The 22468-nt window shown below is 39.2% G+C and overlaps 1 protein-coding gene across 1 annotated transcript in view; it reads left to right on the top strand.

Annotated features, from left to right (window-relative positions):
- Positions 1-21680, top strand: part of nexmifb (neurite extension and migration factor b) — a 127905-nt gene extending 106225 nt beyond the window's left edge. Inside the window, exon 3 of the mRNA XM_079838165.1 lies at positions 15438-21680. Coding sequence (XP_079694291.1) covers positions 15715-19407 — 3693 coding nt within the window. The 5' untranslated portion in view covers positions 15438-15714 and the 3' untranslated portion in view covers positions 19408-21680. The remainder of the gene's footprint in view (positions 1-15437) is intronic.
- Positions 21681-22468: the final 788 nt, after the last annotated feature.

Raw genomic sequence — 22468 nt, 5'->3', positions numbered from 1 at the left:
AATGCCTCTGCACTCAATTGGATAGACCTACAACCAATCAGAGCAACGGAGGAAGTGACGTATGTTGAGCGACGCATAGTTGTCAGCAGAACTCAACTGCACGCACGCTGGAGGAAGTAGAAGAAGAAGAAGATGAGTGTAAACAATCTTTGCGAGTGTTGTAAAAAGAATAATTTTTGAGAGAAATAGTAAAAGTTAATGAATGTATATACGAACAAGTTCTCCGTTTAGGATTAGAATGAATTCAACCCAAGCGCTCTTTGGTGAGGTGGATGATTACGTTACTGTTGATCATCTGTCCATCATCCTATAAAGCCCGCCCTGACAATGCGATTGGTCTGAACAGCTCTGGTTCCAGCATAGTTGCTCCACAACGGATCAAGTCCAGACTGAACTTCCCGACCTCAGATGTTTACGAACAAAAGTTTTTAAAACATTTACTAAGAGAGAATGGTATGAATACACATAACAATATTAAACAACAACAACAATAGAGAGGACATTTGAAAAACATATTCTTGGTCTCGAAATGTCATAACCTGATGTAACGTCAACCAAATGGGAACTCATTTTATTTGAAACCAGTTAAAACCAGTATCATAATAAGTCTCATTTGATTTACCTTCTTCCCCCAATTAAAACTATTAATAAAATAATTATGAAATATATAAAAATAAGTATATGCCTCCATTTTTATATGACCTTATTGAAGTATTGAAGTAAATGATAAAATATGAAGACTATTTAATTTTGCTGTTTAATAAAACTATTCAAGTGTAAATTATATCATCATTTTAACTAAAACATACAAAATAAGGTGAAATCTAAATATAGGCACAATATACCCTTTGGTGCATGACGTCCAGTGGAGTGGACAGATGTATTTTCTGTCACTTTATTCCTGAGGTACTTGGTGCATCTCCTCTTTCCTGCACCATTTTGAATGGACGATGCAATATCTCAAAACAACAAAGATACAAAGACAATAATTAAATGGAATCGCAGACAACACTTTGTGGTTGGGACATGGTACTAAAACTGAAATGGTTCAAAATGGCTTCCAAATATCTGTCCACTGTAGTGGGCAACATGCATGAAAGGGTTAAACGTTTGATGGTTTAACACAGGGGTGTCCAAACTCGATCCTGAGGGCCACTGCCCTGCAGAGTTTAGCTCCAACTTGCCTCAACACACCTGCCTACACGTTTCTAGTATCCTTAGAAAGACCTTGAGTAACTGGTTCAGGTGTGTTTAATTGGGGTTGGAGCTAAACTTTGCAGGACAGTGGCCCTCCAGGATCAGGATTGGACACCCCTGGACATTTGAAAATGAAGAAATTAAAACAGCCATAAATATTAGTATTGTAATGTAACTCCAGGGCAGAGCAGTTGCCATAACATACAGTGATATAGATGAGGATGTGCTCTCAGTATGTTCAAATAATGAGACTATCCTTCCATTCAGAAGTAATACGAGAAGAGTTCAGATGCAAAAGGTCTGACATGTTTTCTTTTAAATGAGCATTTTTTTAATCAGGCTCCTATGTTTAGATTCAGTAATTTCACTTTCAAGGCAATGCAAATGTTATTAGTCAGTTTAATGCCTTGGTTTCAAAAATGTCACTTTAGTAAATTCATTGGTATTTTACAAATGTGGTCTTCTTTGAAGTCCATGTGTGCCATGAGTCCACCTCTTTGGACAATGGGCGCAGATTACGCGTGGGACGTGTCCCCTTCCCCACTTTTTTTATCAGGGCCGGCCCAAGCCCTTATGGGGCCCTAAGCAGAATTTGATTTGGGGGCCCCTCGGCACCACCAATACGATTTACTATTGTCAGTTCTTGATAATTCGCACATCAATGTTAGTAGTATCTGTGTTGCTTACATCATATCTGGATGTCATGTTTTTACCCTTATGACAGTAGCAAACCCACAAGAGGGTCAGGTGTTAATATTCAAAGCCTTACAGTACTACAGTTCAGACTGGGATATGAATGTTTTTTATTTTATTTATTTGTATTCTTTTAAGTAGCCTTGTCTCTTATGCTGAATATGCTCACTTTTCCCCAGGATTCTTTGATGAATAGAAGGTTCAAAAGAACTAGAAAGCTGAAATAGAAAGCTTTCAAAAAATCCTAAAAATATTGTACACCACTATTTTTAACACTGATAATCATAAATGTTTGTTGAGCATCAAATCATCATATTAGAGTGATTAGTGAAGGATCATGTGACACTGAAGACTGGAGTAATGATGATAAATTCAGCTTTGATCACAGGAATAAATTACACTTTACTATATATTCACATAGAGAACAGCTGTTTTACATTGTAATATTATTTCACAATATTTCAGTTTTTATTGTATTTTTAATCAAATAAATACAGCCTTGCTGAGCAGAAGAGTGTTCTTTTAAAAACAAGAAATGTTGATTTATTTCAAACATTAAACAGAGCTTTTATTTTGGCGAAAACAATTTTATTTTTTGCATTCCATTCGACTGTATAGAAAGAACCTTTACATTTTCTAAATAAAACTTCCAAAATGTAGGCTACACAACTTATAATTCCAAGGGGACGATATAGCACTCGCAGAAAAACATTAACTGAGAAACTGGAAGCTATGCTGTACTCCGTCCAAAACATGCAGCACGTCAGACAAGATATTCACACTAAACCAGCACATTCTCAAACCCATCCATTCATAAAAAGGTTACCGGGCAACTGACCAGTATGTTTTAGCGCTGGTTTTCTCGCACTTGGACTTTGACCCCTGGCTAACAAGCGAATAGTGTCCGGCCGATGGCGCCGCGAGCTTGTGCAGTGCTGTCAGAATCAATCCGTGCATATATTAGGAAACTTCAATCATTTCAATCATCATAATATAACATAGGCTACAGCAATAAGCCATTTCATGTGCTCTTGGGGGCCCCCTGGTGGCCAAGGGGGCCCTAAGCAGCCGCTTAGTTCGCTAATGCCTTGGGCCGGCTCTGTTTTTTATAAAATGTAAATTCGTCCCATGCACTTTTTCAGTGGGCAAGTGTGCTCACAACAAGATGAGGATTTAAAATTCAAAGAGAGTATATCTATATACGTGACTTTCAAGTTTATCTAAACAGCCCACTGCAAACACGCTTGTAATTCACTTAAACCCCTTTGAACTTTATAAATGATTATTTTCTAGAAAGTTCAAGTGGTGTGTGTAAGGAATTGGAAGCAGAGCCAATTCTAAATCACACAGTGCCATCTGCTGTTCAAAAGCTCAGAATCGATTTGAGAGAGGATCGCGGTGCATTCGGAAAATAATAGTATTAAACACACACACACACACACACACACTAGTTTTGTGTGTGTGTGTGTGTGTGTGAGATATGGAACATCCTGTGCATATTATCCACTGAAGTGTTACTAGTATCTCACTTCACAGTTTCTGTGTAAAAATGTCGATACAATGTTGCATGTTGTTGCATGCAATGTTGCTCTGGCCTTTGTTTTTAATCCTTTTGTTCTGTTTTTATGCTTCTTGTTGTCATCTATTGATGTTGTACGAGCAGAATGTGGCGGTTTGTTCAGGGGTGTATTTGTCCCGCCCCACCTCTACTGTGATTGGACTGCTGGGTTAAAAGTGACAGTGATGAGCTCTGATTGAAGTCAAAGTTGAAATGTGTGTATGTCGTGTGTGTTTGCATTTGTTCTCCATCGTGGATGTGTTTGGTGTCACTCCATCATTTCTGTGTGTGCTCAGCATTGTAGCTGATATATTTAAATTATGTAAATTATGTAACAAAAAGCAATAGTCTCCCATTGATGTCTATGAATTAAAAAAAATATATATATAATTTTTTTTTAAATCCTTAAATCCCCCCAACACTGAACAAATGTAGAGTCTAGTGCTGTCAAATCGATTAATCGCGATCACAAAAAAAAGTTTGTGTTTACATAATATATGTGTGTGTACTGTGTATAATTATATATATATATATATATATATATATATATATATATATATATATATATATATATATATATATATATATATATATATATATACATACATACACACACACACACACTCATTCATGTATATATTTAAGAAATATTTGCATGTATATGATGTGTATATATTATATAATTTATATTATATATAAATATTTTATATATAAATATTTAAAAAAATTCTTAAATGTTTACATGAATGTGTGTGTATTTATTAGTGCTGAGAATCGATTAAAAAATAACGAATTAATCCATTTTTTTCTGTAATTAATCGCGAGTTTTTAATTTTTTTGAAATTTTTAATATTGTATTAATTTCAGTGACTCTCCAAATTAATGTAAAAACAATTGAATGATAATTTAATTATTTTAAATATTTGTTGTAATGGCATCTTTTTATGAATGAAGGCCAGTATCACTGATACTGATGAAACATTAATGACGTTACATTACAGCAGGGGTCTCCAACCTTTTTTCATTTGAGACCTACTTTTTAAAAATGAACGTCACAGAGAGCTACTCATGTTATATAATACTTAAAACTCTTAAATAATGCATCATAAATCTCATATTAACAACTATCCAAACTCTCTGAAAGCGTATAGTAGTAGATCCAGTAGTCGGTACCAATACCATACAAATTTTACGGTACTCTGTACCAATTTTGGTACCACAGCAAAATGTTTTATTTTATTTTTATTTTATTTAACTTTAAATCAATGTATATTATTTATGATGATAATTATTATTATTAGTAGAGACGTATTATTATTACATAGAGACATAGCTAAATTTACTGCAGGCTACAATCTGTAGTCAACGTTTCTTCACGTTAAACCAAACTTTTATTTTGACGGGTTGCCGTGAATATCTTTGAGTGTCTGTGTTCATGATATATGACAGTGGATGCGCGTCTCAATCTCCCTAGTTCAGTCAGGGCACTGATCAGGGAGTCAGCCCATTGACTTATGTCCTGATCAGTGTCCTGACTACTGAACCAGGGAGCTGATTGAGACGCACCCAGTTTTCTCAAATGAAATGGTAAATTCTCATGAAGTGACGGTTTATGCGTTCGTGTTGGCAGAGAATACACACGGCAGAGACTACAAGAGCGAGTGCGCGCGCGCCCGCGCATCTGCGCTCATCATCCACACAGACGCAGAACATGCTATTTAAATAGTATTTTGCAGTTGAATTTTTACAGACACTAGTATATATTCGGCTTAAGTCTGGAGCCCTGCTCTTAAATTAACACGGAAGCGACTGAACGCAGCTGCTATGGTGAGCTATTTTTAGAAAAGACCCACGGGCAACTCATGTGGTCCTTGCGGGCACCATGTTGGTGACCCCTGCATTACAGTATAACTGAAAGCTACCAATTTCAACATTTATTAGGCTTTAAAAAAACAACTTTTAATTTAATTGAACTTAAAACAATCTTTAAATAAACCCATTATAATAAATGTTATACTTGCCCATGGCCTTCCCTGTTAGACATATACAGAAATGTAATAGTTATCAAACATCTTTCTTAACTGCATAAATAATAAATGTAATATAGATGAATCATCATTAAAGCTACAATTTTCTCTGTTCCCGTTGTTCTTTGATGAACATTAATGACAGACATCATCAGTGCTGCTGTCACTTTAAGATCCGCTGCTGAACATGATGCAGATCTGACGCGCTGTCCCGCGCACCTCATTTCCTCAAAACACTTTAAGTTAATTTATGACGTTATTTAACTAATTTAAGACTCCAAATTTGAGAATACTCGACACAACTGGCATTTTAGCTAAATTCTCTGTGTTGTTGTTATTGTTTGTTCAAGAGCAGAAGAGAACTCGATGTGAGCACGAGACTGACGCGAGTCTGTCTGTGCGTCGAGTGTGTGACAGGACATTGACATACAACGCGTTCTCTTCTGTCTTGTCGCGCTTAGATGGTTTAAAAGCATTTACATGAATAAGAGCGTGATCATATAATGTAACGCTAGGCAAAAATTTATATAAAAATGAACGCTGCGTTAATTGCGTTAAATATTTTTAATGCGTTAAACTGAAAAAAATTTATCGCCCGCGTTAAAGCGTTAATTTGCCCAGCACTAGTATTTATATATAAATAATAATTCTACACAGTACACACACACATATTATGTAAACTAGGGATGCACCGAATCCAGATTTTTGGGGTTTGGCCGAATACCGAATCCACTGGTTAAGATTCGGCCGAATCCGAAACCGATTACCGAATCCTTCTCCCATCCTCAGTCCATTATCACAGTAAACACATTAACGAAGTAAACAACGTCCACAGCAGTGTAGGGATGCTATTGACCATTTAACCGTTAACCGAAAGTAAGAACTTTGACCGATTAATACTTACCAGTTAAACGGTTTAAATGTTTTTAATGCTTTTTTGTTTGTTTGTTTTTTGATGCATGGTTAAGAAAAAGATGCGGTAGCGTTATTTGTTCACTCACAGAGCGCGTCGACATGTGCAACCACAAACCAGATATATCTCGCAAAATGAAGCAATGGAAAAGCTTACTGGGCCCTATCTTGCACCCAGCGCAATTGACTTTGTACACCGACGCATGTGTCATTCCTATTTTGCACCCGCGCAAAGCGCGCTTTTCCCTCCACAGAAGCACGTCGCTAAACTAGTGAATGAACTTGCGCTCCCTGGGCGGTTCAGCGCAAAAAAGGAGGCGTGTTCCGGCGCAAACAATCCCTGGTGCTATTTTGCTGTTCCATTAAACAATTGCGCCACTGACCAGAAAAAACCTAGTCTAAAGTCAGTGGCGCGTTGCGCGTTGTTCATTATGCTATTTTAAGGGCGCATGCTTGACCATAATGTATAGCGTGCACAACGCGCATACACTTTGCTCATGTAATCTACACAGATGCAAGTTATTTTTGCAAATCATAAATTGTTACACTAAAAAAATATTAACACATGAGATGACGGAAATCATTGTGGTGTGCCACGAAGATGTGAAAAAATAGGCATAAATCTAGCTTACAAATGATTCAGGCTAATTGTAATAATTAAGGATAATACCTGTTTGCCCAATAGTGGCAAGACATATATGTATATAAGGACATCTGACAAATTGGTTTTCCCGTCAAGACAGGAACAAAAATCGACTGAAAAACTGAAAAAACTGAAAGACTGAAAAAAAAAAAGACTGTGAAATCACCTTTACCATAATGTACAACATTACAACTTCACTTCTCTGTCTTTCACTGCTCTTACAAGCACATCAGTCTCCTCGGCTGTGAACCGCTCCTGGCGTGCGCCTGGTAAATACGCCATAATAATAGCAATCCATAATGGAACTTGCTCACCTGCTTTTAAAGGGAATGTTGGATGACGCTCGGATTGGTTTATTCACGTTACGCCCAAACCACACCTATGAATAATGAAGCTACTTCAGACCAACCCATTTTAGATTTGCGCCGGGCGCAAGAGCCATTTATCCCGCCGGGAAAATAGCAACAGCGCCGAGACCCGCCCACAAAGTTACTTGCGGTTCGCGTTTTGACACTTGCGTTTCAGATCGTTAAAATAGGGCCCAAAGTGTGGGACCATTTCGACCGAAAAATACAGCAGTAGTACAAGCTCCTGACTGGTGGAACGCAAATGAAAGGCGCTTCCCGAGGCTGGCCACTCTAGCGAGGCGTTATCTCTGTATTCCCGGGACATCAGGTCCATCTGAAGCCTTGTTTAGGGCTTTTAATAGTGTGGTTTTAGTCAAGTTTACTAAAGTAAACATTGTCGCGTATGTTCTTCTCACCGCTGTTTCCTGATGGTTTGTAGAAAAATTACCCCGAGTCCTCTGTCGTTTCAAAGAACAGCACAACGGAGAGCGCAGGAGGCACATGCGCTGTGGAGACAGAAGGACTGAGAGGGTGTTTTCTGCCGTAGGTTTAACTGTCAACAGGCGGCTCCAGACTAACCCACATCACTTAGACATGTTACTTAAAAAACGAACGAACAAACAAAAAACATACAAGGTGTGGATTGAGGTAACGGATTCAGTGTATTTTCGTTTTGTCATCTTAATTTGGCAATTATTTAAGTGAAAAATATTTAGTGTAGGCCTATGTATTTTATTATTTTTATTTATATTTTATCTGATCTATATGCGCCTGTTTGCACGGTAAAATAAAATACATTTCGCCTACTGTCTGTAGATTCCTTCATGCACAACTCGTATTCTCTCGGATGTTTCATACGCAAATATTTTAACAGAGGCTGTTGTTTAGGGTCCTTGTCATCAAGAGACAAATTGGCATTGCAAATTGAACATGTAGCTCGACTTGAATCGCCTTCTTTTGACTTAAAGTACTTTACCACGTTTTCTGTTCATGAGTTCCATTTTCACTTTCAACGGCGGCATCATTACGTTCGACCAGCGGGGCACGCATAGTGCAAGCCTAGGGTTCGGGTACGGTGGAAAAAAATTCTGAGGTTCGGCAGAAACCGAACCCCGTCAAAAAGCCCAATATTCGGCTGAATCCGAACCCGAATCCTGGATTCGGTGCAACCCTAATGTAAACACAAACTTTTATTTTGGATGCGATTAATCGCGATTAATGACAGCACTAGTAAAAACATTAATTAATTAATATTACATTCGTTTTTAAAAATTACATTATTATGTTACAAAATCACATGTTATTGTCTTGGGTTTCTGAAGACCCCGAAATGTTCATGCTAACATACAACCAGATATCGTTCCAATTCATTTTTTGTTTGTAGAGCTAGCAAATGTCAACCACCACATCCAGTTTCATGCCATTTAAATTATTATTATTTTTTATTTCCACAAACGTCATTTGCGGTCAAAACGACGCTGAATAGCTTACATAAATAGCATATTAAGCCAATTAAGCAAATAGATTAGATACGATTAAAAATAAAACCCACAAATTAGGTCAGAAAAAAACTAGTATAACACTTGACATTCTGTCCCCCTCACTTTTGAAATGATGACTACGCCCCTGAACAAGACATAGCAAAATCACTCGAGATACAACTGGAAACATTGCAAATGATGAAAGCAGAACTCAGAATGTAACAATGAAGAAACTGATCCACACAGCAGGGCGAGCTGTGATGCAAGACGCGAACAATTCTGTCAGTTCTACCAGTTCTGCCATCAAACTGGTATTTCTGAATGGGCTGACGCTGGGATTTATTGGGTTTGAAGCGAACGTATTTTCTGAACCTATACTATGAGCATTCGCTCAATATCATTATCTCATTTTTTTGCGGAGGTGGCGTTTAGCGGCATTTGCATCTGAACTCTTCAAGTATTGATGAGTTGACAGAAAACACTATACAGTTGACTTTGAAGATATCGTTTTTTACTTGCAAACAAAATTCTTGAATATCTTTGTCAAATCCAGCAACTAGTTGTTCCTCAGAAGTGCTCATTGTAGCAGAAGCACATATGGTTTTGTCCCAGTGGGCTGATTAAAACCTGTGACTCCTGAATACTGTGTAAAGCAGAGGATGAGGTCAGAGCTTGCAATTTCCATTTTGCGTGCAGCATATGTAGTTTACCCAAAAATGGAAAATCTGTCATTGTGGACCTTGATAGTCAGAGTCGTTGACATCTCCACTGACAATACCTTTTTTGTTCCATGACTAGCCTCAAAAGATGTCCAGGATCGGTGGCTTTCATATTTGAAAAGCAAAACTGGCTTATAATCATATTCATGATCCAATTTCAGCATCTGTGTTCCTCTTACAGTAATGTAGTTATTGATGGTTATGTGTAGCTCAAGGCCACATGAAGATAATAAAGCAGAACTGAATCTTTGGTAAACAGGAATCCCATTTGGGCATATTTTTCCCTCTTCTCTAGTGCACGTTAAGCCTAGGGGTGGGAATCTTTAGGCACCTCACGATCCAATCCGAGAGTTACATTGTTTTTCTGTATTAATGAATTCATTTGTTTACCAAGTTTAAATCTTACATTTATTTGTAATTTTGTATTTTATTTAGGGGTGAATTCAGGTGATTGGGGCAGTTTTTGCCATTAAAATGACTAGGAAAAAATGTCCCAATCTCCCTGAATTCACCCTAATTCCTTATATTTCACGTACTTTTTAAAAATAATTACAATTTTTTGAAAAGTAATTTAAAACAATTGCATGTTAAAAAAAGTTCAACTGACTAAGCTTCAAAACGGACAAGTGTCACACTCATGTCGAAGAATAAGGAGCTAGAGACACTTCAAATAGTCTTTTCTGGAAAACAAAGGAGTAACACGACATACTTCGAGACAATATCTGACAAAGGAATGAACAGATCAGGGCAGAGCCGCCCCAAGGCATAAGCGAACTAAGCGGCTGACTCAGAGTCGACTCTTACTTTTGAAAGAAAATAACTATATATACGGTGCACTGTCATATTTCAAACTTTGCAGGATGTTTTTGTTCTCTTAGATCTATGTTACACACTACATGAATGGTAAATTTCAAAATTCCATGATAGGTGCTCTTTAAGACCAAACGCACGGATACATTATACTCATACACATCCGGTTTACACCCAACTGTTTACTTTCACCCGAGACATAACAAAAGATGACTCGAGTAACAAAATAAATACGGCTGTTTACATGAATACTTCACACGATGGCCATTTTGACCTAATTGCGTGTGTATTCGACCATTCAAGCGCAATAAGACGTGAAAGAGAACTGAATTCACGATTGCATGCTGAGAGACGCAGCTTTCTGTGCACGTGCTTCACCTGTGTGTCAGTCAGTGTGTGCGCCGCTTTGAGTTCTTTCTCACTGCTTATTGTGCTTAATAACCCTTTTAACATTGAGCATGTCCCAAATTCGCGATCACCTTCTTCATGCCAGAGCACTGAGTTCCTTTTCAGGATATATTGTGCTTATAACTCTTTTTAACATGAAACATGTCCTGCTCTTTACATTCTCATTCATGCATTTCATCCCTCTGAATCATCAATAGTGCTACATATTTATATACCGCGATATGGCAAAATCTCTAAGGACAGACATTTTATACTGTGGTAATGATATACTGTATATCATCATAGCACCCAGCCCTAGTTCTACTGCATTCCAAATAGAATAAATAATGCCTTTGGTGCATCCAATGTGTAAAACGCTGATATAACTGGAAGGCCACATTTTGTAAACGTAACATCTAGCAAAGCTCACTTTTCTCACAGTGCATATCATGTGCAATGAAGCCTGCGATTGCCCTTGTAATTTGCGTCAACCTTTTTGAACTTCATGGAAGATTATTTTATGGAAGGTTTGAGGGTGCGTGTGTGTGTGTTTGTGCTTGGAAGCAAGCAGAATGCGGCTGTTTCTAGAGCACACTTAGTGCCATTGTGCATCTGAGGTTAAAAACTACACTAAGAATCACTGAAGAGAGAATCATGATGCATCAGAGAATCGATTTTTTTTCTCCCACCCCTAGTCCTAATGCTGCAACAAGGCAGAGGATGTTCACTGAGTCTGGCAGAGGTTAGGTGTAGGAGAACACTGACACTTGCTAAAAGAGAAGCCCATATGCTTTCCTGTACTTCCCCATGGATTTATGTGATCCTGTCAGTTGTCTAATACTGATAGAACACATTATCCTAGAAAAGTCTAATAATATTTCACTCATCTGATTCACAGCGGTCAGAGATTCCAGACTTATATGTGGTGGCTGATTGTGAAGTCCATCATATTCCATAGCAAATTGAAAATTAGTTTCGCCCGATGTCAGAAGCAATTAGTTAGCATACAAGAACATCCTATAATTCTCCGCTTAGAGCAGTATAGATCTGTTGAACAGCTGAGGCTTCTGGACCAGCATGCAAGTCTAGACTCAGATATAATTACAATCCTAGCAGAAAAATACAATGCCTTGCAGAAAACAGACGCAAAATATATGGGGAAAGCTATTTCTAGCTATTATTCTAGAGCTAATATACTTTGAGGTCAAATATGGATACGAAAAACCTTTTCATAGGTAGTTTCTAGGAATGCTCCAAATGATCAGACACTGATCAGAACAAGTTGATAAGTACTGACTTTGATAGAGTTATTGTCGCTTGTTGGGTTAGAACTGGGGAATGAAGTTTACAGGGTTTTATACAAAGAGAATTATGTGAGCCAAATCAATGGCTATATGAATATTATAATGGTTGCGGTACAAAAAAGCTCAATAGGAGAACGCAAACATAAAAACATGAGAAAAAAACATAATCATTGTGGCAAGCGGGGTGGGGCAGAGAGCCGTGGGAATGGAGCGAGGCCGGTGGAGCAAGTGTTAATGAGTGTCACCTGTGCGCCACACCGGTCTTGAGTCCCAGGGTGGAGCTATGGAAGGATAAAAGGAGGGGTGATGACAGGGCAACACGAGAAAGGACCAGGGGCCTGTACCATGATAGTGGTAAAACAACTTTTTTTTTACAGGATTAGTTTCGAGTTGACAAATCCAAACCAATCTATTCAGGCTTTGCTGGTTCCATGATGCTGATCATCAGCTTTCTCTGTCAACTCTAGGGTGACCAAACGTCATGTTTTCCCAGGGCATCTCCTGTTTTTAAGTCCTGTCCTGGCCCCAATATAACAATTTTCTATCCATACAGAGGGGCATACTTTAAATGTATTGAAATTAATAAGGAATCTTTGAGTAAACTTTGAGTATCAATTGAGTATCTCTTGTAGTGAACAGCCAATCACATGCTATTGAAAAATGTTAAAGGTCCTGTTCTTCGTGATCCCATTTTTCAAACTTTAGTTAGTGTGTAATGTTGCTGTTAGAGCATTTATAATACCTGTAAAATTATAAAGCTCAAAGTTCAATGCCAAGCGAGATATTTTATTTAACAGAAGTTCCCTTTCAAAGCCTACAGCGAACGGCTGGTTAGGACTACATCCTGGTATTTCCTGCTTTAATTACGTCAGTAGAGCAGTATGTCGACTAACCTCCGCCCACAAGAACGCGCAAAAAAGGGGGCGTGGTCTTGTTGCTCCCGCGTGGAGAATAGGAAGTGTTGCGTTCGGTTGCGTTCGTATAGTTTGTTTGTTGCCATGTCGTCGAGACGCTGTTATTTTCATCCCGGAGTCAAGTCACCTTTGTTTGGCTTTCCCAGGGACGCTGTACTTAGAGATCATTGAGCGCATGCATCCCCGTTATGGTGAGAGGCGTGACCTTTCCGGTAACGTGCGCTCTGCGTGCCCTAAGCTGCTGTCCAATCACAACACGGGAACCGCTGGCACAATCAGAACTCGTTACGTGTTTCTGAAGGAGGGACTTCATAGAACAGGGAAATCTTTCAAGCCGTTTTGAGGACAGTGAAACAGCAGTATACAGATAAGTAAATTGTGTGAAAAATACTGTGTTTTTTTACACGCGAAACATGAACACATGTTATATTGCACACTGTAAACACAATCAAAGCTTCAAAAAAACACGAAAAACGGGACCTTTAAGAAGTTTAACAAATTTTCACAGCAAGAAGAAAAGAGCTGTCTATGAAAGAGGACAACTTAAAGAAAAATCTTATATGTCAATGCATGTAAAAGTTATGAAGTTAGTTTAGTTGATATATAGAGAGAATTGAACATTTAAGCTCATATGTAGTAATTTGCATAGCTTTATTTATTGATTTTAAAGCTTATTTGTATGACTTTATATAGACTATTTATATTAATTTTAACTAAGTGCCTATTAATGATTGATTAACTAAAATGTGTAATTGATTAAGGGTATAATAATTACATAAATTATATCTAAATCGTTCAAAAATATTATTATTATAAATAAGCATTGTTCAAATCCAGATGCTTTAGTCTTTAAAAACCATTTGCTATGTAGTGACCTTTAATTTGGAGTAGAAACAGGGGGAGTGACTTTATTGCATCAGAGGTGTGTCACTTTGCTCACAGCTGATTGGTCCAATTTCAGTTTGAGATGTCTTATCCAGAACATAACCTGCCCTGGAGCAGGTTAGCCGTGGAGCATAAGTTACTATGGAGATGAACACTGCTAAAAGCCAAACCACTTTAATGGTACCTAAAACCCAGGATTGGACAAACTAAGCTTAAACATATCTGGCTAGCCAGCTAAACCGGCTTCACGGTATAGGCCCCAGGCCTGGGACATTTATGTTGGTGTTTTTGTTTTAGTTAATGCGTCAGTCATCCATGAGGGGTTGGCGCTTTACTTTCGCTTTTGTTGTTTATGTGTATTTTATTATTAAAATTATGTTTAATGTTTGCCGGTTCCCGTCTCCTTCTACCCTAATAAACAAACCTTTGTTACAATCATGTTTTAATTTAATAGATCTAAGTTTAAATGCTTCAATTTGTTTTCTTATTAAGTTTGAAAAGAAATATTTGAAAATGTGAGGCCAAAATCAAGCTGCATTTCCACTGTCAGGCCAATAGCCGCGCAGTGCTACCCTTAAACCCGCACTTAAAGGGTTAGTTTTCCCAAAAATGTAAATTCTGTCAATAATTACTCACCCTCATGTCATTCCATGAAACCCATAAGACCTTTGTTCATCTTCGGAACATAAATTAAGATATTTATGATGAAATCTGTGAGCTTTTTGACCCCACTTATATTGCAACACAACGACCACTTTCAAGGCCCAGAAAACAAACAAAAATAAGTGTCACTTTCCTACGCAATTCACATAAGCACCACAACGCATGCATGTGGTAGAACCCGGAAGCGCTGCACTGTGTGAATAGCCCAACAAAATGAATAGCATAAGAGAGTTGCAAGGAAGAGAAGACATTGCTGAATAAAGTTTTTTTTTTTTTTCTTTGTGCAAAGTATTCTTGTCGCTTCATAAAATTACGTTTGAACCACTGTAGTCACATGGACTATTTTAACGATATCTTTACTACCTTTCTGGGCCTTGAAAGTGGTCGTTGTGTTGCTGTCTATGTGGGGTCAGAAAGCTCTCGGATTTCATCAAAAATATCTTTATTTGTGTTCCGAAGATGAACAAAGGTCTTACGGGTTTGGAGCGACATGAGGGTGAGTAATTAATGATTAATTTTTGGGTGAACTAACCCTTTAAGTCATAAGTATACATTTTTATGTTTTTTACTTGTACGCTAGCGTATGTGTATAGTTGAATGCATAGACTTTTAAAGTGTACTCCATTTGATGGCGTGCATGAACGTTTCATGAAAGTTTCATCTTTGTCCAGTATCTGCACTTTTTTCTCCAGAAGTTAGGACCGATAAAAATGTACTTTTCTGATGGTTAAAATCATACTTACTTAATTACCACCGTTCCACTTCTATGTCACATTAAAAAAGTTAAATGCACTGATGTCGTCTTTATAATATTACTGTTTTTTATATCATGGATTATTGTAGTATTCATTAATATCATACACAGTATTAATTTGGTGCTTGTTTTTCTTTGTCTAGGATCACAATATCTGAAGAGTAATCTAAAGCTGCATGTGGCTGCAAAGCTGAATGGTGTCGCAGATGCTGCCTTACACACATCCTCCACAGCTGCTGCAGAGAGCACAAAGAGAGGCAATCCGTACTGCTACAGTGTTACATTGGCCTTAAAGAAGCACTACTTACCACGGCCACTGTCGATACGGACTCCTTTAGAGAACCACCCAACTGATGAGTCCTCAAACTACACAATATCCTTCACACCCTGTGCTGCCAAGGGCTTGAGACCCATTTCACCATGATAGAACCTGCAAGCATCCCTGGGCTCACACAGGACTGTTTGATTCAGCAGAGTCGCACCTGTCCGGGCTGCTTTGACACCAAGGATTTGTCCAATGTAGAGGCCACTATCAACCTCAAAATGGCTGACATGAACCGAGACTACACCACCTGCCCTATCTCTGACATTAGCATGCAATGTATGAGCACAAGTGAGACAGTAAGTTATGGAGAAGAGCTCCTATCGGATCAGCTTCTGAGCTTTCCCGTTCCTAAAACCCAGCTGGTGGAGAAGAAGGACACAGAGAAAATAGACTTAGATGATTCAGCCTCCAAAAACCTGTATGAGGGCCTGCTATTAGACAAGTGCAACGGAGAGGATGGCTTGCTTACCAATCCAAATCAGGACTGGGGCTATTTTGAGTCCTTCATTAGCGAGAGTAAGATGGAATTGCTGGATCTCTGCTCCAAGAACGAGTTATCCGTAAATCTCTTCTCTGAGGAGGACGTGGGCAATTACATGTTTGATGATGATGATGATTCCACTCTGAGCAGCGACGTGTGCTCGCTAAAGATCCGCTATGAGTCCTTCCAAGACAACATGAGGGAGAAAACCAATGTTCTGCAAGAAGAAACCCAGTTCAACTTTTTCCCAAGTGTCTTGGTAAACTGCACAAAGAAAGAAAGTAGTGTGGTAAAGCGAGTTATGGATGATCTACCACCTAAATCAGAGGAGCTTGGATTTCAAAATGACAGCAAAGGGGATGGAAATGAATGCTCCACAGAGCAGACACCCGATTACAGGCCCAAAATGAACTACTTCATTGATTCAAGCAACTCGGCTGATGATTCAGGGGAGTATAGTGATGACAGCTCCTCCACCATTTCCTCTCTTGACACCTTCCAAGACAACAGGCCTAAAAACTTGTTCTCACGAAAGAACGCAAGCTGCTCGAACCATCTGAACTATGGATTACGGGCCAAGAGAAAAGTTAGGTATAGTGATGACTACTTGTATTATGTTGAGTCCACTGATGGGGAAAGAAACATTGAAAAGCAAGAGAAACTACCGATTGGTCCAAAACAAGAAGAAGATCTTGACTGGTGCCCTAAAAAGAGACGAAAATACTCTCGCAAGGATCCACCTGTAATAATCAAATACATTATTGTCAACAGGTTCAAAGGAGATAAATGCATGGCTGTGAAGCTAGGCAGAATCGGTTCAGCCGACACGTCAGTAAGCTTAAATGAGGATACAATCAACAAATACGAGAAACTTGCACCTCTGAAAGATTTCTGGCAGGAGAAACAGAGAAAAAGAGAGGAACAGCTTAAGCTGGCAGCAGGAGATAAACACAATTCTCACCATCATGCCTTTAGTTCGAGCCCCTCCAAAAGGAAATACAAGCTAGCAAACAGGCTTAGAATTCAGAGAATTCAAACTGTGGCGCAATCACCTAACACCCCTGGCTCCTTTGCCTCTGATCCCAAGCAGGAGGTTGCTTCTACAGATGAAACTGCCTCCATGGGAATGCCATTAACAATAGCCACCAGCTGTGAAGGCACATTAGACCCAAATTACATCATACACACTGCCACCCGGAAGAGCAGATCACAAGAGAGGGAGGAAGGGAGAAAAGGAAATAAAATATTCAGAATACAAAAATTCAGAAGTGAAGCCAGACTTAGGAGCAAGAAAATGAGGGACCTTGTGGAGAGTAGCGAGAGCGTGACAGACCTGACAGAAGTTTGCTCGCTGCATAAAAATATGGACGCAGTAGGAGGTGCTGAAGAGAAAAACGTCAGCCCAGCTGCACACAGTCCCCATTTGTGTGAGAGTCAAGCAGCTAATGCCTCTGAAAAATTTGCTTTTGTGACTACCACCTGCTCCCCTAACAAAGAGGCATCGTCTGAGAACATGGCTGCAAGTGTTTCCGTTATCCCAGGGGGCTACCTGCAAACATTGTTAGATGCCTCTGATTCTTCAGGTAGCACTGGTATCCCGTTTTTCCCTCAGCAGACCCAACACTCACTGGATCTCTCTTTGGAAAAGCAGCAGTTCACCTCAATTCAGCTAGCACAAAGTTGTGTCCTTTCTCCACCATCAGAGTCGGAGCTCCAACAGTCACCCCAGAATTGTCCAACTCTTACCCAGATGTGGCACTCCCAGCTTGGTCCCAGCCAGCAGTTTGCTGCCGCTGATATTGTTGAATCTGCGATCCAACCCAATGGCTTCATCGGAGAGATGGCCATTCCGATGTCTGAGAGTCTGACTGTGTCAGGCTACAGCCAGCTGAGTCTGGAGGGCAACAGAATGCTTTATGAAAAGAATTACATGGCTGAGCAGCCACTGCCTCCTGATGCTGAGTTTCAGGCATGTCAGGGGCAGCCACAGTTTCAAAGAGCCACACTGCACACCGACAACGGCCGGCTCATCAGTTTCGACTCAGTTGGCTCACTGTCAGCTACTTCGAGCAATTACAGCTCTCTGAGTCTTAAGTCCTGCGAGAAGGATGGCGAGGATGATGTGAATGAGAACTTTCTGGCCCACTGCAGTCCAAAACTGGTGATTCAGCAGAGCATCGAAGCAATCACACCTCTGAGGGAGTCCACAGACTTGCTGGATATCTCCAACTTCACTCCAGATAAATTCAGACACACATCACTGTCAGAGCTTTCTCCTCCAGAGACACCTAATTTATCCCCTCAAGTTATGGGCCGTGAGATGAAGATCGCTGGGAAGGCCACTGACCTCCAGGATGGGGCTAAGATGCCATGCGCCAAAGACGGGGACTGGAACCGCAAAATGATTGAGCAGCGAGATCTGTCTAGATATTCAGTCGATGGTCACGAGAATCAATTGCACATTTTTAACGGTGAAGACAACTTAAGCCTGGGGGCGAAGGAGGAAAATCGAACTGACTTTGATGGTGATATGATGAGTGCTATTAAGGGCACCAAGACAAAAAGGAAAAATAGCAGCAAACAAACTGCAGGGCAGGGTACCAGAAAAAGCAAAGCCCCAAGAGCTCCCAAGGCAGAAAAGGGCAAAATTCCACGGCAGACTTCACGAGCATCTAAAAAGTTAAAGGCTTTACTGGATGAGAAGGGTGGTAAAGGCCAGACTGAGGGCGCTGCTCATCCACTGAAGGACAGTGGCTCTGAGGAATGGACAGGAATGGTCTGCTCAGAGAGCCAAAGTCAAGTCCACGATGACCAGCGAGAGTTTGAAGAGCCATCCAACATCTTGTCAAATATTGTCTCAGGGATGGCCGAAGTACAGAGATTCATGATGGCCTCTGTTGAGCCGATATGGGGCCCTGCAGCAAATGTCTGCTTGCCCTCAGAGGCTAACAGCCTCAAGTTAAAAACTCTCAAAATCCTGGCCGGAACTTCATCTGACCCCAAGAAGAAAGGCACTTGTGGGGCTAATGGGGGCACAAAAGGCAGAAAAAGTGGGACAAAAGGTGGCAAAACCCAGGCAAAGTTCAATGCCTCCCTGCCTTTTTTCCCTCAGTTGGCTTTGGGCTGCAACATGTTTGACAAGCCCAGCCTAGCCGTTCCCGGTGTAAATGGGCCCGCGCACAAAAAGATGTACCGTCACAAAACCAGCGCAAAATTCCCTCGGATTGAAAATCTAAAGGGCACGCGACCAGAACGAGACCCAAATAAGGACATATCATTAATGGCATCTTTTGAGAAACTGAGGTAATATTTTATATCTAGCTGCTGATGCACGTTCCTCACTTTCCCACTTCCTCCTCATTTCTTGACTCGAGACCAGAGATGCATGGATTTACGTTATCCTTTAGTACCCCCCTCCTTCTTTTTTGCCCCCGAAGAGGATATTGATATCTTGCATGAGAAACTTCTTGTACTCGCAAACTACCTATTGATTGATTGTGCAAGGCTTGATTGAGATTTTAAATGACCATGGCTGCATTTTTTTCTTCTGCATTCTTGTTTTTGCTGTTTTTCTTTTTTCCTCGCAGTTGCTGATTACTTTTTGTCTGAAGAAAAGGAAAAAACTTCGATAAGTGCGAATTCTCTTTTTGGACCTTTTTTTGTTTTGTTTTTGTTCAGTTCTCAGTGAATCTTGCTGCCCTTATGTAATTATATTTCTCTCTTCAAACATGTAGCTATTAAAAATGTCTTTGTGTGAAACAAGCTCCCCATTTGATTATGTATGCCGAAAACAGACGCCCTCCTTTTTACCCTTTTACTGCCTGACTTTTTTAAGTGTGAAATGCTTCGCCCCCTTGTCTAAGAAATAGTACGTCCCTAAACATTAACAGCACACAATGCGACCATTTTGTATTGAAGACATATCAGATTAATGTTGTTCTAATTACTTTCTTACTGTTGGAATGTACTTATGATTTTCTCTTATCTACTATGCTTTTTACAGGAGTTGTACTGGAAATTGTTTCTATGCCATGGAAATCCCAAAATGCTTCATTTTTGCTCTTTTCTTTTTTTTTACTTTCATTTAAATAATAATGATATTAATGAATTTGACGGGACGAGATATTATAATACTACTAAGAGATTATAAATACGATTATTATCATTATTATACAGTATCACTGTACAGAAATGCACTGTCCCAAACATGTGCACATTTATGATCTGTATGAATACTGGCTGCTCCAGTTACTGTCCTGATGAATGCTGGCTGTTCTCTCTCTCTTTTTTTTTTTGCTTAGTTTGGTCTGTTTTCTTTGCGGACCCTATCGTTTGAAGAGCACCTGCAGCTGACAGTGGTACAACCACTCAACCAAAACAACTCAACTCTGAACTTTTGTTACTTTTCTCACCTCGCTTACCAAATTCAATGTACCTCAGCATTACGTGGACTCTTCGAAACACACAAGGAAGAAAGGTGGACGCGGATAATGTTACTAAATGTCTGGTATCAGTTGGTAAGCAATCATTTCACGATCTACTGTAACAAGGACTGGGGACATGATGTTCCATATTTCCTGAACGGAATACTCTAGATGGTTAGGAAACTGTAAAGGACGCACGCCTCTTTTCCTTGAACCCACTTTTAAACATTTTGCCTTCCTGTTTGCCAGAAATGTTTAAGTAGTATCCTGTGCTAACAATTTCATCTGACAACAACCCACATATTTTGTTGAACATGCTCATTTGTGTTTTATTTAATTCGTTTTGTTAGTGGCACACAATTAGCACATTTGCTTTGCTGACGCAACCTAACCAAAATTGGTCCTTTCAAAAGCACTGAACACATTGGCATTTACCACATTTAGATTTGTAGATGACACCTTTGATTTGAAAGAGTTGCTCTAGGAGGATATCTCAGGTAAAGTAATGCCTTACCTATAGCTTTTACCTTAGAAAGATTTCACTCCGCCCCCTTCTGCCTCTAGCCGGCCATGTTTAGCACCAGGATGATGCTGATGGGAAACTGCACATGGGCCGCTCGCCCGACTTGCCTGCCTTCTCTCATTTCTGCCTGTTGTCAACTGAATGTACTTCAAGTTTTTTACAATGTGCCACTGTTAAGCTGCCTCCTCCTACTGGTGCTAAGAGGGTAATCGTATTCTCCCAGAAATGATGAAACAAGGATTATTAGAATTGAAAACCCTACTCCTCTCTTTATGAATGTACAATATATGGTTCCGTTTGATGTATTCACGACACAATTCTTTGTCATTTAATTGGAATTGCTTTTGCCTTTTTGTTGGAGAAATTATCGAGCTTTATAAATATTGTCTAGAGTTGATACCAGAGGGATTCTTAATTAACTCTCGACATCACAAAAAAATTGTATATTTTTCTCTGTGCCAATTTGTAAGATATTTTGTAAGTGTATATTTTTCTTAGAAAGTGCTGTGAAGTATTAGTATGTGTGTGTATGTGTGCGTGCGTGCGTGCGTGTGTGTGTGTGTGTGCGTGCGCGTGAGTAACCTTTTTTGTGCCTCTGCGGGCAGTGAAAAGGATGAATAATGATGAGCTTTTGGTTTTAAAAACCAAAATATTAAGAAACAAAAAAGGAAAAGGAAAAAAAAACCTACATTTTGTTGCAAGTTTTGTAAGAGGAAAACTATCTTGTCGTGAGAGTGTTGTGTTATTGTGAAAAACACATATAGGCAAAAAAGTTCAGACAAAAATTGTGAACTCTTCGCTGTTTTATAGATTTTCATGTAAATTATTCTTGTATTATTTTATGTTGTATCTGTTGCAAAGGTTTTAAATATTTGTGATCAAGCCTGTATGGTGAAATGTAATATTGGTAACTTGCTGAGTTTTGTAATAATGTTTATGGAGTACATATACAAATTAAAAGGAGATTTTGAATGCTGCCTCTTGAATGTTGTCACATTTCTTCCGTGACTGTGCATAAATTCAATGTGAACAAAGATGATAGCCATTATTTTAAGTGTATTTAAGTAATAATCTTATATACGTATATATGATATATTTAAATAAATATATTAGTGATAAGTTAATGCATTAACTTAATTAGTTATGAGAAAAAACAAGGAGCCTATAGAATGCAGACCTCATTTCTAATAAGTGGAAAAAAAACGATGGCCAGTTCTTACAGGGGACGTCCCATATGCGGCTATCTCAAATGAAACCGTTTTACTGTCGCGTTTTGGAGATATATGACATTATTCCACTATACATCTATAAAGACCTAATTTCTAACATTTCTAATCAGTATGGGGGGGGGGGGCAGTTCTTATAGGGGGACGTCCCATATTATATGCATAGGCTACCTCATACTGCAGCGTTTTGTCAAA

Source organism: Gobio gobio (assembly GCF_949357685.1).
Source record: "Gobio gobio genome assembly, chromosome: 16".
Classification (NCBI taxonomy): Eukaryota; Metazoa; Chordata; class Actinopteri; order Cypriniformes; family Gobionidae; genus Gobio; species Gobio gobio.
The sequence above is the reverse complement of the archived record's forward strand: the minus strand, read 5'-3'. Positions and strand labels throughout refer to the sequence as shown.